Below are 13,117 nucleotides of genomic sequence, written 5' to 3'. Positions count from 1 at the left end.
AAAGTATCGGCAATGGTTTTCTTTTAATTCTATAATTATTACTAATTTAACTGTGCAATTACGTTACACGTAAAAAAAAGATTTTTCTCAGTGAGATTGGCGAGAATCGGCCATACCTTACCGAGGCCACGCATCGATACATTGGTTAAGAGGCTTTCGTTCCCATAGCAACGAGTGATGCGGTTCCCTCGTAGTTTCCCCTTCACTGCAAAGTTAACCTGAAACAGACTATAGAGAGGACACTTTGGGCAATTCCAAGTTCCTCGGATACTTCTATCTGAATACGCCCACATTCCAGGCGGCCGATAATTCTACCACGTAAAAAATCATCCACATGCGTCCTCTGTGTCATAACTATTTGCTTATGGCACTGAGCGCCTTACAGAACTCTTGTGAACAATTTCACTTCTTTGCCACCATTCCCCCCTCTTACACTCTCGTCATTGTGACGTACTATCGGCATCATCTGGTGGCTTCCTGAAATTTGCGTATCATTCTTGCAGATGTGTGTGTGATAATTCTACAGGTGAAATTTTTACTTTAGATTTCGATTTCCGTGTGATTCTGAATTATCCTTAATTTATGGACATGAGTGTACAATACTCTGCCCATAAAAGATTATGGTTGTCTTAAATCTAAGTATAGATAGCTTCTCGATTTATCCCACAATGTTTATGGTATTTTTTTTCTAAACGCGGCAATTTTGTTAGAATTCACGATCCCCGGTGGTAAGCTATTCCATTTAATGACAACCCTATTAGAGAAAAACTCCCTGCAACATCTCAGCCTGGAGTTGTCCTTTACTAAACGATAATGATGTCCCCTTGTCGAAGCAGTCTATTGATGGAGTAATTATAAATCTTGGTCCATCCTACCAATCCCGATGCAAATTTTACACACTTCGATCATATACCCCCCTGCACCTGCGTTCTTCCAATGTAAACATATTCCAGAAATCAAGTTTTTATTCATAGCTCAAGCTTTTCGGACCTATGAAAAAACCCTTCCAAGAGATGAGAGGCAAGATGAGAAAAGTTGGTGTTGCAGATTGGCTGATAGTTGGGGACAGAGTACAGTGATGAAGGCGGATGGCTCGGGTTGTATTCGTTGGTCTCTTGCAGGTGATCAGCCCGGGCTCCTTGGCGGGGGTTTCCGGGGAATGTGGGGGTGTGATTGCCGTGAGTCGGAGGCGATGGGGGCCTCGGCGGGGTTGGGTCCTGTGGCTTACGGGCCGGGGATGCCTGCCGGGTCCGGACATCCAGAGAGTTTTTCCAGCATGGCCCAGCCGCTAGGTAATCTGCTTCAGAGCTGGGCCATGTTTGGTGTTAGTGTTTGTAGTCCTTTGCGTGGGTCGGAGGTCGGCCCGTGGTCTTGGTGGCTAGCGGGGATTTTCTTTTTTCCAGCATGGCCCAATCGCAAGGTAGCCTGCTTATATCCCACAAGGGACGGAGCGGGGGTCATGTTTGGTGTTTGCATAGCTCAAGCCTTGTGTGACAACAAGAGCACACGTAGCTCTTCTCTGCGCACCCTCAACTAAGCCTATGTACCCCTATAGGCATTTTGTCTCCGAAACCTTACGGCATACTCCATTCCAGGATAAACTAGGCCTCAGAAAAGCGAAAGAATTACTAATTTTTAGGGAAACGCGAAGAGACTTTTTAAAGAATTAAACCTATCATTCTGTACTCTTATTTAACCATCGCTGAACAATGTTCAGAAAACATAAGTCGCTCGGCGATAATAATTCCCAAATCGGCGAATCTAGTTACGTGCAGGATAGCATTACCATTCAACTCGCAAGTGAAAAGTAGGTTGTTCAAACTGAAATGAGCGACCATTCACTTATTCGAAGGTTTTCTAACAACTGGCTGTTGCGAAGATATATTTTGGAAAGAGAGAAAATTCAGCTGCCTCTGCGGGGAACCGAACACACGTCCTTTCACTTTCCGGGTGAACGCCCTAGACCACTAGACTACAGAGGCACCGAATCTCACATTCTTTCCTTGGAGCTCGTGTACACTGAAAGGGACCGTACATGGACGGCCGGACCAGACTCAGACCACGCTCACAACTGCTGACGCTGCCACCAAATGGCGTTAAAAAACCTTCATATGGTTGCGGAGAGTGACGTCATCCTTGTATAAGTCGCTATCTGGTGGCAGCGTCAGCAGTTGTGTGCTTGGCCTGAGTCTGTTCCGGACGTCCATGTACGGTCCCTTTCAGTGTGCACGAGCTCCAAGGAAAGATTGAGAGATTCGGTGCCTCTGTCGTCTAGTGGTCTAGGGCGTTGGTTTGATTCCCCGCAGGAGCAGTTGAATTTTCTCTCTTTCCAAAATATATCTTCGCAACAGCCAGTTGTTAAAAAACCTTCGTATGGTAGCGGAGATTGACGTCATCCTTGCATTCACTTATTCATGCTGAATATAATGTTCCATTCATTAGCCCATGCTGCAATCATATTCAAGTTCATCTGGAGCATCTCCCTATCGCCAGGGTTCCCGACTCCCCTCGTATTAGCTTCACGTCATCTGTGAATTTGCTAACAATTCCGTCGATACTCTGGTCGAGTTTATTGATGAAAAGTGAAAAAGTATAGGCCCAAGGACACTTCCTTGAGGGGATTCCACTCTTCACACCTGTCCAATCGAAAAATTCCCCGTTCATCGCAACCCTGCAAACGCTTCAAGAGTTTACCATGTTGGACCTGATCGAATGCCTTTTGGAAATCACAATAAAAAATAAAATTAATTTTTGAAAGAGACAATCTCCAATTTTCACCTTTTTTTGAACAGTTAAATTCAAGCACTTGTAAACCCCGGAATATGGTAGTGCAAAGAATATCAAATGAAAATTAATTAATTAAATTATTAGTGCATAAAATAAATCCCAAGTTGTAAATTGTTTTAAATTGCCAATTTTTTTATTAGTAATTCATCAATTTATTCTATGCCGTTGTATCCCGTATTTCGAAAGTGCGAGAAATGCTTCATGGAAAACGTGATAAGAGCGGTTTATCTGTTGAAAATGATTGTGATTTGTAATTTTTTTTTAGTCGTAATTTATCAATTCATTCAACACTGGGAACATACTGATAATAAAATAGTGAAATTGCGATTAATTATTCCGATACTATTTCTAAAATATTTATTTTGAAACATTGCGATTTCGGATTCGAGGGCCTTGCCGATTCATTTCCAAGCCCACCTGAATACTTGCCTTCGCCTGTTCTTGTATCATTTCATGTTCGTCTGGATTACTGCTGATAACAACAATGTCGTCGGCAAAACGCAAATGGTTGAGATATTCTCCATTTATTTTAAATCCTTTCTCATCCCAATCCGTTTTTCTGAATACTTCTTCTAAAACAGCGGTAAAGAGTTTTTCTCACCACTGGAGACACGACCCTTCCATCCTTATTTGACGCACTGGGGCATGCGACGCTGAAGTATATAGAGGCGTTAGTAGCATCTTTTAACGTCAGGAAATGGCCCCCATTTGGTGTAGATGGTAGCTTGCTTGCTCGGTATGCATGAGTACCTGGGTTCGAGTCCCGGCGGAGACAAGACGGCTTTTCTTTCCGAGTTCACCTCAGTATAATAACCAGGAAATATCTGTTTCCTTGACATCTTGGGATGAGAAAGAAAGCCGTCTATCTTTCTCTACCGTCCCACCTGGGGCCATTTCTTGAAGTTAAGTGAGGTTGCTAATGCCTTTACTTCAGCGCCTCATGGCACAGCGCGTGAAATAAGGCAGGCAGGGTCGTGTCTCCAGTGATGTAGATGCTCTCCAGCGGGGTCCAACCCTCCGGGGTAAAAGGCTTATATCCCTCTTGGGACAGAGCCTGGATCACGTCTGATCTTACAGTGATGTAGATGATAGCTTGCTTGTGACCGGTATACAAGAGGGCCTCGGTTCGAGTCCCGGCGGAGACAAGATGACTTTTCTTTCCAAGTTCACGTCAGCATAATATCCAGAAAATATCTGTTTCCTTGATAAGACTTTTAATTTTCCGTCGTTATTTCAAATTAGTTACATCTGTCGAATTTCCGGTAATACCGTGAAAATAAGGAATTACGCAAAAATGTTGCACACCCCCTTTGTATGCTCTTCCACGTATTTTTCTTCAAGAACTTCTTCAAAAAAAAAACTTTCACGTTGCCCATTTGGCTACTAATCTTGAAGTTTCCTTCAAGAATTCTGATATTACATATAACAGCAGAAAAAATATAATTAATAATGGGACGAGGAAACAAAAATTATAAAAAAGAAATTTTTTCTACGAACTAGTGATAGTGATAGGAACCGAGAGACACCCAGGCCCTGTGGAACTAGTGAATAATTCAAATGGAAAAGAAATAAATAGATGAAATGTTGTTACTCATTTTGGTTCATTTCTAGATAACATTGCTTTTTGTTTTTCCATTATTAAATACTTTTACATGGCTTTTATTAAACTACCATGTTTTTGCTGAGAAATTGGATTTTTTGGATGTTAATGTCAATTTCACAGTATATTTCAGGCCGAAAAAATGTCATGTCTTCATACCATGTTTTTCTTGGAGATATACGTAATATCAGAAAATTCTTGCAGAAAACTTGAAGTAGCAAAATATGCAATACGAATTTTTTTTGAAGAAATGTATGTGCGACGTATACAAAAGATCCGACATTTTAACGAAACTGCTTCTGAGTGCAGCTTATTTACCAAAAATTACGGAACACAAAAAATACAAACACGTGTCAACTATATCCATTGTCCCATAGTAAAATAGGAGAAAAAAGGAGAAAGAAAATGATGGAATGTTTTCCTGGTACATACAGGGTGACCAGTAAGTGTTAACGTGCCATTTATCTCATCAACCGTTCGTCGTAGAGTTATGGTTTAAATTTAGAAAATGCTAAAAATACGTTCAAAAGTTACCTTGCATCAGTTTTGAGAGTGAAAATACAGTATGTCACAAAATAAAAAAAAAATCTAAATTTTTAAAAACGCAATCCCATTGTCCTCTAACTTCCAATTATAAAGCTGTTGTCCTGTTTCCCCGATTAAAATATCGGAGAAAAGTTGAGAGATAACCACAAAAACTAACGGACATACTACGCTCCTTTCTCTCATTTATACTGTACTTTCTCAACTTGTCTCCAATTATTTGAATTTAAATATCTCAGCAACTATTGCAATTATAAACATAGAATCTCTTTTGTTGGATTCATAAAAGACAGGGCAACAACTTTCTATCTGGAATTTAGAGGTCAGGGAGACCGTATAAAAATTTAGATTTTTTTATTTTGTGACACACTGTATTTCCACTCTCAAAACTGGTGCAGGGTAATTTTTGAACACATTTTTAGCATTTTTTAAATTTAAACAATTCCTCTACGACGAACGGTTGATGAGATAAATGGCGCGTTAACACTTTCAGGATATCCCGTATATACACATATATAAAAATAGTGAGAAATGGAAAGAAAGAAATCGTAAAAGAAATATACCGAAGTAGAAGAAGCTTCATAGAAAAGTAACTCCTACCTAACTACAACCACCTTCAGTTACGAATCCTTTTTACAATGGCGGGATCGTAGGGATATGCAATACCGACATTGTATTCGTCACCGCATTGCATCTAAATCAACGTTTCTGAGAGGAAAAGAGAAAGATATCACGTATTCATTAGGTAATATATATCCGCCATCTTATAATAATTTTATGTGTGTTGTAGTGTCTCCTCGGTGTCATTTTGACGAGAGAAATTCCAAAAGCTATTGCCTGGATACTCGGATCAGTTTGACAGAGATATTCCGCACGTGGTGTGAAGGGTATGGTTTTTTCACCTCCATTCGTACCAGACATTCAAGTGAATAAATAAAAACATTGCTCCTGAAAAAAAAAAAGTGTTTGGAGGTATCGCAGTCTTGCTCCACACGTAGATGTTCACGCAATGTGTTGAAACACAAACACTCTTTTTTGTGGTTGTTGCTCGCAGTACTATCAAAAAATATAATTTGCAAAAGTAATTTCCCTGCTATTCTCAAAATTTTAAGGAGTATTTTTATACGAGAGAAAAGAGAACTAACTCTATTATTAAAATTACTAAAAATTTGATATTTTCACTCCTTAACGAAATTTCGGGGAGTAAAATTGAATTTGATATGTGAATCACTCATACAGATGTGTATTGGCGAACACTGTTTGTACGTACATTTATTTTAAAAAACATTCTTCACTAAGTATTTTCCTATGTCCGATTATTCCTTTGAGAGGCACAGCAGAGATTACTAAACCAAAATGCCATGTTTTCTAATGAAATAGACTTTCTTCAGATTTTCACCTAAGGGGTGCAAACAAGAGTACTATGTAAAGAATGTAAATGTTGAAGTTATGTAATTAATAAGTTGAAGTTATGAATTATAATTGTTATGTTGTTATGAAGTTATGTATTATAATTGTTATGTTGTTATGAAGTTATGTATTATAATTGTTATGTTGTTATGAAGTTATGTATTATAATTGTTATGTTGTTATTAAGTTATGTATTATAATTGTTATGTTGTTATGAAGTTATGTATTATAATTGTTATGTTGTTATTAAGTTATGTAAATGTTTATTTAATTATGAATGTGTATAACGGAATCACTAATCTTTTTCGAGCAAACGAATTCTCTAGTTTCGAATATTGATTTATATCAGTGAAATCTCAACTTCAGGCCATGTGCATTCCGTATATCCTTGGGATTTTCTAGAGGACCACGGAAGAAAATAAAGTAGAAAGGGAGCCCACGAAGATTTATGAAAAAATACTTCGGAATTGAAGAAATAAAGCTTTGAAGTGGAACCCTATTAACAAAAATTTTGCCGCATTTCAGCAGGGCGGTTAGGAAGCTAGCCTCTGACTGTGCAGGTCTGGGTTCGAATCTCGGTCCGAACGTGGATGCCAAATAACACTAACAAATTCTCTGGACAGATCATATAGATCTCAGAAATACGTGTGGATCACGTTTTTTTTTTAATAGTCACTTATTTTCAGAATTCAACCAAACTTCTGTATATTTTAAATGACGATATCTTTCTTCTTCGAGTATAATTCATGTGTCATTCTGTTCTATGGAACGTACGCTGCCCTGGTGTATCGTTATAGGACAGTAGAGACTATGTTGTTCAACTTCAACTTTCCTACGAGTCAGGACGCTAGAAATCATCACTGATAATTCCAATGATTTTCCCCGCAAAAATGAATTTCCACTATTATATCATTCAAATTTGCGTAGATATAGTCTGATATAGCGTTTAAAACCAAAATTATATACGATTACAGTCGAAAAACAAAAAAATTAAACGGAATCACAGTATCTTATCTGGACAAAATTTAACCTTCACTTTAGTAATTATTCCATTTTTGTAGTTTATAAATATTTGTTAAAAAAATGTTTGCTAAATGTTAAGAATTAGTGACGAATAGTTGGAATGCAACTTAATTAATTGATACCTTATAAATCTACGGAACCCCAAACTATAAGTTGATGTATCGACTAAAAGGGATTATTAAATTTAACATTTTTTTTTTAAATTATGTAAAATTAATCGTAGGTTAATTAATAACTTTTAACAATTCAATATGAAACTTTTAAACGTCTAAAAATTACGAGTACTATACAGGGTGCTCATCCAATAAATTTTTCAGTTGAACTTCTAAGATGGTATCGGACTACATTTAAGGATGTTCTCATACCTTTTAGCCATGGTTGAAAAATATGGTACAGTAGAAATGCATTTAATCATTTTTGTCGCGCCACGGTCATTTTTCTGCACACGAGGGCTAATTAGACCGGGACCTACAGTTATTCCCGATTCCGAACGGCAGGCTTGTTTTTTATACTCATCGAGAGGTTGGTGCGCTAATCCCTCGCTGGGGGACTCCCTGTGGTAGCAATTTTTTGCTGCGGTCATGTCGCCGTTTTTTGTTGTACCCCTGTGTCAGGAAAGTTTTCTGACAAGGACGAACCGGATATCGAACTCGCGACACCTCCAGACATCCTTTGGTACTTTAGGCGAGTATCTTATCGAGCGGGCTACCGCGACCACTAAAAATACCATTAAAAATATTATTTTACGCTTAAACGCGTAGCTTTACATGCATGCAAAGGACCTTTAGACGTTCGTTACTGCAGCCAGTTTAAAGATAAAAATTCAGAAGCGACATTTCTCATATAAGTTGAGGTCATTTTCTTTCCATTTTATATCTCGAATTCGCTGGTAGATGTCCCAACTCTGTTGCAGAGCATGTGTGGCTTTCTATAATTTCTATACGTGTTATTAACTAGAAAAATAAAATAAAATAATGATCAGCTCGAAAAAAAATTAATCATTTATGGGATAGCCATTGATTGTTTTCAGATTTGTTACACATATTTTTGATTTATATGCTATACTATGTAAAATAAATGTTTTATATATACTTAGTTTTTTTCGGAAATCTTCAACAAAAAATTGTATTGTTAATACCTCGAGCGCATGCATGGCGTCAATGAAATTGAATTAAATTTTATTCTGGAAACTACTCAGTTAGTTCATCAAAGAAATCAAAAAATTTAGTACACTCAATTTTATTTAAAATTAAATTTAAAGGCCAAAATGTGAAAAAAATTCAAAAACATTCAATATTTTTTTTAAATGTGAATAAAATACTTATGAATGGGTCTCCATATTTTACCTTATTTGATGAACTACGCAGTTTTCTGTATTTTGAAGAAAAAAAAATTATAATGATGTTATGCTGTTTTATCATGCACTCAAGGTGGTAACAATGTATTTTTTTATTATGCTTGAAAATTCATAATAAAAGTAAGTATTAGAGATATAAGGAACATTGTTTTAGCATAGCAAAGCATATACAAACAACAATATGCTTTCTACATTTCAGATAAATCAGTGGTTAGATATTATTTTTAATAATATTTATACTAGAGCATAGTTTTCGGGGTTTTTTTGACCATGTTAAAAGGTATGAGGCTACTTAAAACATTTCTTTTAAATGGAAGTTCTCTCCAACAACTAACGGTTTAAGAATCAGCTACTGAATAACGATGGAAAAAAAAAACCCTGTATATTCTTTAATATAATTCGTAAAAGTCCGTTTAAAAAATAACATTAGTTTCAGTAGACACACCGAGCGTTAGAAGCGATTAAATGTGATACATTCCTAAATATGATACGTTCCTTCTCTTATTTCAAAACACGAAAATAAATACCGGTGTGTGTGTGTGTGTACATAATTCCTATTTCATTTAATTACGTTCCCGCATAGAGAAATACTATAATATTATGCATCTCCCATCGTAGTCCCATGCAGCGATTATTTTGAAATCGGTGGCGTGAAATTACGAATGGATTTCGGAAACTCATTTTACGGCCACGTGATCGCTCAAGTTCATGTATACAGGTCAGAAAAAATTTAATTTCATTAAAAAAAAATTAATTAATTAATTTAATTTGATCTAAAATAATTTAATTAACACACACACACACACACATATATATATATATATATATGTATATACACACACATATTAGAATTAGGTTCACACATATGAAACAAAGAATAAAATTTTTAAGTTTAGAGATTATATAAGCCCAACATCTCCAAAGAACGTTTTGTAATTTTTATAAAACCAAATTTTAGTGTTATTAGAAACAAAAACATTATTTGAGACGATTGAAATCAAGACAATTGGAGTCAAGAAGTATATTGACGTATCATCTCACAACTTGGTAATTTATTATTAAATTCATGTACCTAAAATGCATTTTGAGCCACGCTCTGATCGTTTCTCAGTAGAAATCACTTTTTTTAGCAAAAACCTAAAAAGCCGTATTTAAATTAAAACACAAAAAATGCAGAATAATTAAATCAATGTATAATGTTTTACATAGGAAAAAATTGATTAAAATCGATTAGAGTGCAAGTTGTTGATCTACAGAGAGAGGAAAAAGTCATTATAATACTTGTTTATTAAATGATAATTCGATTATTACAAACCGCGTAATGTTTGTTGAAACCTCCCATGTTTGTCATAAAATGAAGTGATTAATTCTCTCATTGAATGACTGAGATCATTGACTTCAACACCCACAGAAATCACTCTGGGAAAATTTAAAGTCGAGCTCCGGCGTGGGTATTTTAAAGCCTCAAATGAATATACCACCCATGCGACATCAACAATCACGCCTTCTTCACTATTCTTTCATTATTATAATAGTAATAAAAAATGTTATTTTTCTCTCTATTGTGTGACAATATACTCTTCTCATTCATCCGCTTAATTAACTTATTTACATGCTGCAAAGCCTTATTGTGACACTACAAATTTTTTGTAAAATTAGTTTTTTTAATGGCTGACATTTGCCCTCTAATTCTAAGAAATTAATCTATTGGAATAATAATTTATATTTTTATGAGGAATGCTTTAAATTTGATGATATTCATTATATTGAATATAGAGAGGAGAAAACATCTTCGACATCATATTACTATCATAATGATAGTAATTTAATAGAATAATAAATATTGGTTTCAAATGAAATATTCTTTAGGAATTTGTCACTAAAATTATATAGCATTAGTTTCGTTTCGTATTTTTTCACGTAATATTTTCCACATTGAAATCAAATCTCTCACCTCTATATTATCAATTCTAACATTAATTATATATTCGAAATTTCATTTCCAAGGTCAATACTTAATTTGTTTTAGATTATTCGTAAAAAAGTTCACTTACGGTTTTTTTTTTGTGGATCAAGTTGTTATTAGTGATATCATAACAACTGTGACTTATGTTTGTTGTTTTTAGATTTGGTAAAATTTTTAATAGAATTTATTTCTGCAAATGAAAATTTACTAATTTTGAGGATGCCCTAAGAAATGCGTGGGCCCTGGCCTGCCTCACGTACTTTTTAAAACTGGCCCTGCTTATTAAGCGATGTCTACATTGATCAAGTTTATAAGTATGGTTATAAATGTAATAATAAATGAGCCATGTGATTTGAATGGACGTATAATTAGAAAGATATACGATGTAATTAACGGTGTAATCACACTTTAATATTTTTATAAAGAATTTAATATTTTATATTATAAAAACTTTATAAACGAAATAATTCAAATTTTTTTCTGAAGTACTCACCAAACTTTTATATTTGTTAAACTGGAGAAAATAATAAAAAGCAAAATTGTGTAAAAAAAATTTAGTTGAAAATGAAAATCGCGGAAATATTAGAGATTTTTCACGAAAACACTGATTATTCATTTTTCTTAGATAAAAGCCATACGAAAGAAGAATAAATTGAAGTATTTGCAAATATTCAAAATTTCAGAAAATTCCATCGAAAAAAAAGTCAATTATTTCATTCATTAGAAATTTTTATAATTTTCCTTAGTAAGAGAGAGAGAGAGAAATTGAGATCTCTCTCTCTCTCTCTCTCTCTCTTTCTCTCTCTCTATAACCATAATTATTTCTTCAACACATCCAACATCATCATACATCCAACTATACTATAATAAAATATGAGAAAATTCAAATAGATAAACGATATAGAACACATTACACCTTCCTACCTGAAACTTTTGAATCATTTTTGTCCTTAGTATCAGGCTTTCCCTTCAATTTCTTTTCGTACCAGTCGCAAGGTACGGATACCACAAACCATACTCCGGACATTATTTCTTCTTATCCACTTATCAAAAGGAAATTATTATAATTTATTTCTCTTCTAGTGTTTCAATGCGTGTCTATACGTCGATCGATGTAAGATACGTATCTATATGCACTGGATAATATCCTGAGTTGACAACAACCACCAAAATCTCATTAAAGTGGAGAAACTCGGTCCTCTTTTCAGAATCGGATTTCACCAAGATGAAGGTCCGTACGCCACTGTCGTACGCCGATGCTCCCGAGGATGTTTTTAATATGGTGGAGACGACTTTATTGTGTGTGAGTGTGTCGTTATTTTCTGCTTTTAGTACTAGGAACGCGTTACGCCAAGAAATCTCGCCAAAATGAAATTTTATGTGCGTAGAACGGTGATAAGCGAAATCTATTTTGTCCTCTTTTTTTTTTTTAAATGTATGTATATTCCTGTTTCTATCTATTATTTCCACTGATGTAAATACGCATGTATGATGGATAGTAGATAGAAACCTGGCGTCATGGATGTCAACATATATTTGGGGGACTGAACATGGAAAAGAAAATTACTGAAAATTCGTATAAACACGTAAATTACTTTCCACCCACTCTTATACGAGTTTACAGGTGTTTATAGAAACTTTAATAATGGACAAATTTCAATCGTCATTCTATTTAATTGAATTCTTTCGAATATATTTAATGGTACTAGTGTTGATTATTTTGTTTTTCATGTTTTTTTAGGTTTTTTATTTCACAAATACAAATTTTGTTTGTGTATTTTCCATAAATACAAATATATGCACAAAATCAAACATATGTTATGCAAATGCAAACATATAATACGCAAATGTATGCATATAACACACAAATGCAAGCAAATATATAAATTCAAGCACATAATGCTCAAACGCAAGCATATAATACACAAATATAATTATTTTATTGAATATTTTTAGCAATAGCTATTATTCTATTTATCCCGGAAATTTTTTTTTTTGCCAAATTTTTTTCTAACCCATTTATGATCAGGGACGTGATATTGCGTCCAAATTCCAGTAGAATAAATTCAATCCAGCTGACTGTTTCTTTAACCTCTTTTTTCGTGAAGCTTTATTGTAACCCTATAAAACAAAGTTGTGTGTGTTTCCCCGTCTCTGTTCTCCTCAATTTTCCCCCTTCCTCGTTCTCCATAACATTTCCACCCCCCCCCCACCCCCCGCATGTAATGTATCGTTCTCAGAAATAATTTTTCTTTTTATAATACTGTACATGGAAGTGAGAAAGAGAATACGTAGGTGAGGGCGTAAAAGCCAGGTACTCTACATCTCTTATCTCTCTGTAACTTTCTTATCTAGTTATCTACTGTCTGTACTGTTCCTCTCCACTCTTATCACTTTTTTCTTCTTTTCTTTCTCTTTCTTCTTTTTTTAA

The 13,117-nt window shown here is 35.0% G+C and overlaps 1 protein-coding gene across 1 annotated transcript in view; it reads right to left on the bottom strand.

The window, feature by feature from the left end:
- The window catches only part of LOC149089414 (uncharacterized), an 87,734-nt gene extending 75,743 nt beyond the window's left edge, over positions 1-11,991 (bottom strand). The window contains exon 1 of the mRNA XM_089238327.1: positions 11,611-11,991. Within this exon, the coding sequence (XP_089094453.1) occupies positions 11,611-11,713 (103 nt within the window). The 5' untranslated portion in view covers positions 11,714-11,991. The remainder of the gene's footprint in view (positions 1-11,610) is intronic.
- Positions 11,992-13,117: the final 1,126 nt, after the last annotated feature.

The sequence above is a fragment of the Pholcus phalangioides genome, unplaced genomic scaffold (genome assembly GCF_987345545.1).
Source record: "Pholcus phalangioides strain wild (caught in Gottingen) unplaced genomic scaffold, Ppha-v1.0 ptg000002l_1, whole genome shotgun sequence".
Lineage (NCBI taxonomy): Eukaryota > Metazoa > Arthropoda > Arachnida > Araneae > Pholcidae > Pholcus > Pholcus phalangioides.
This window is presented reverse-complemented; position numbering and strand designations above follow the sequence as displayed.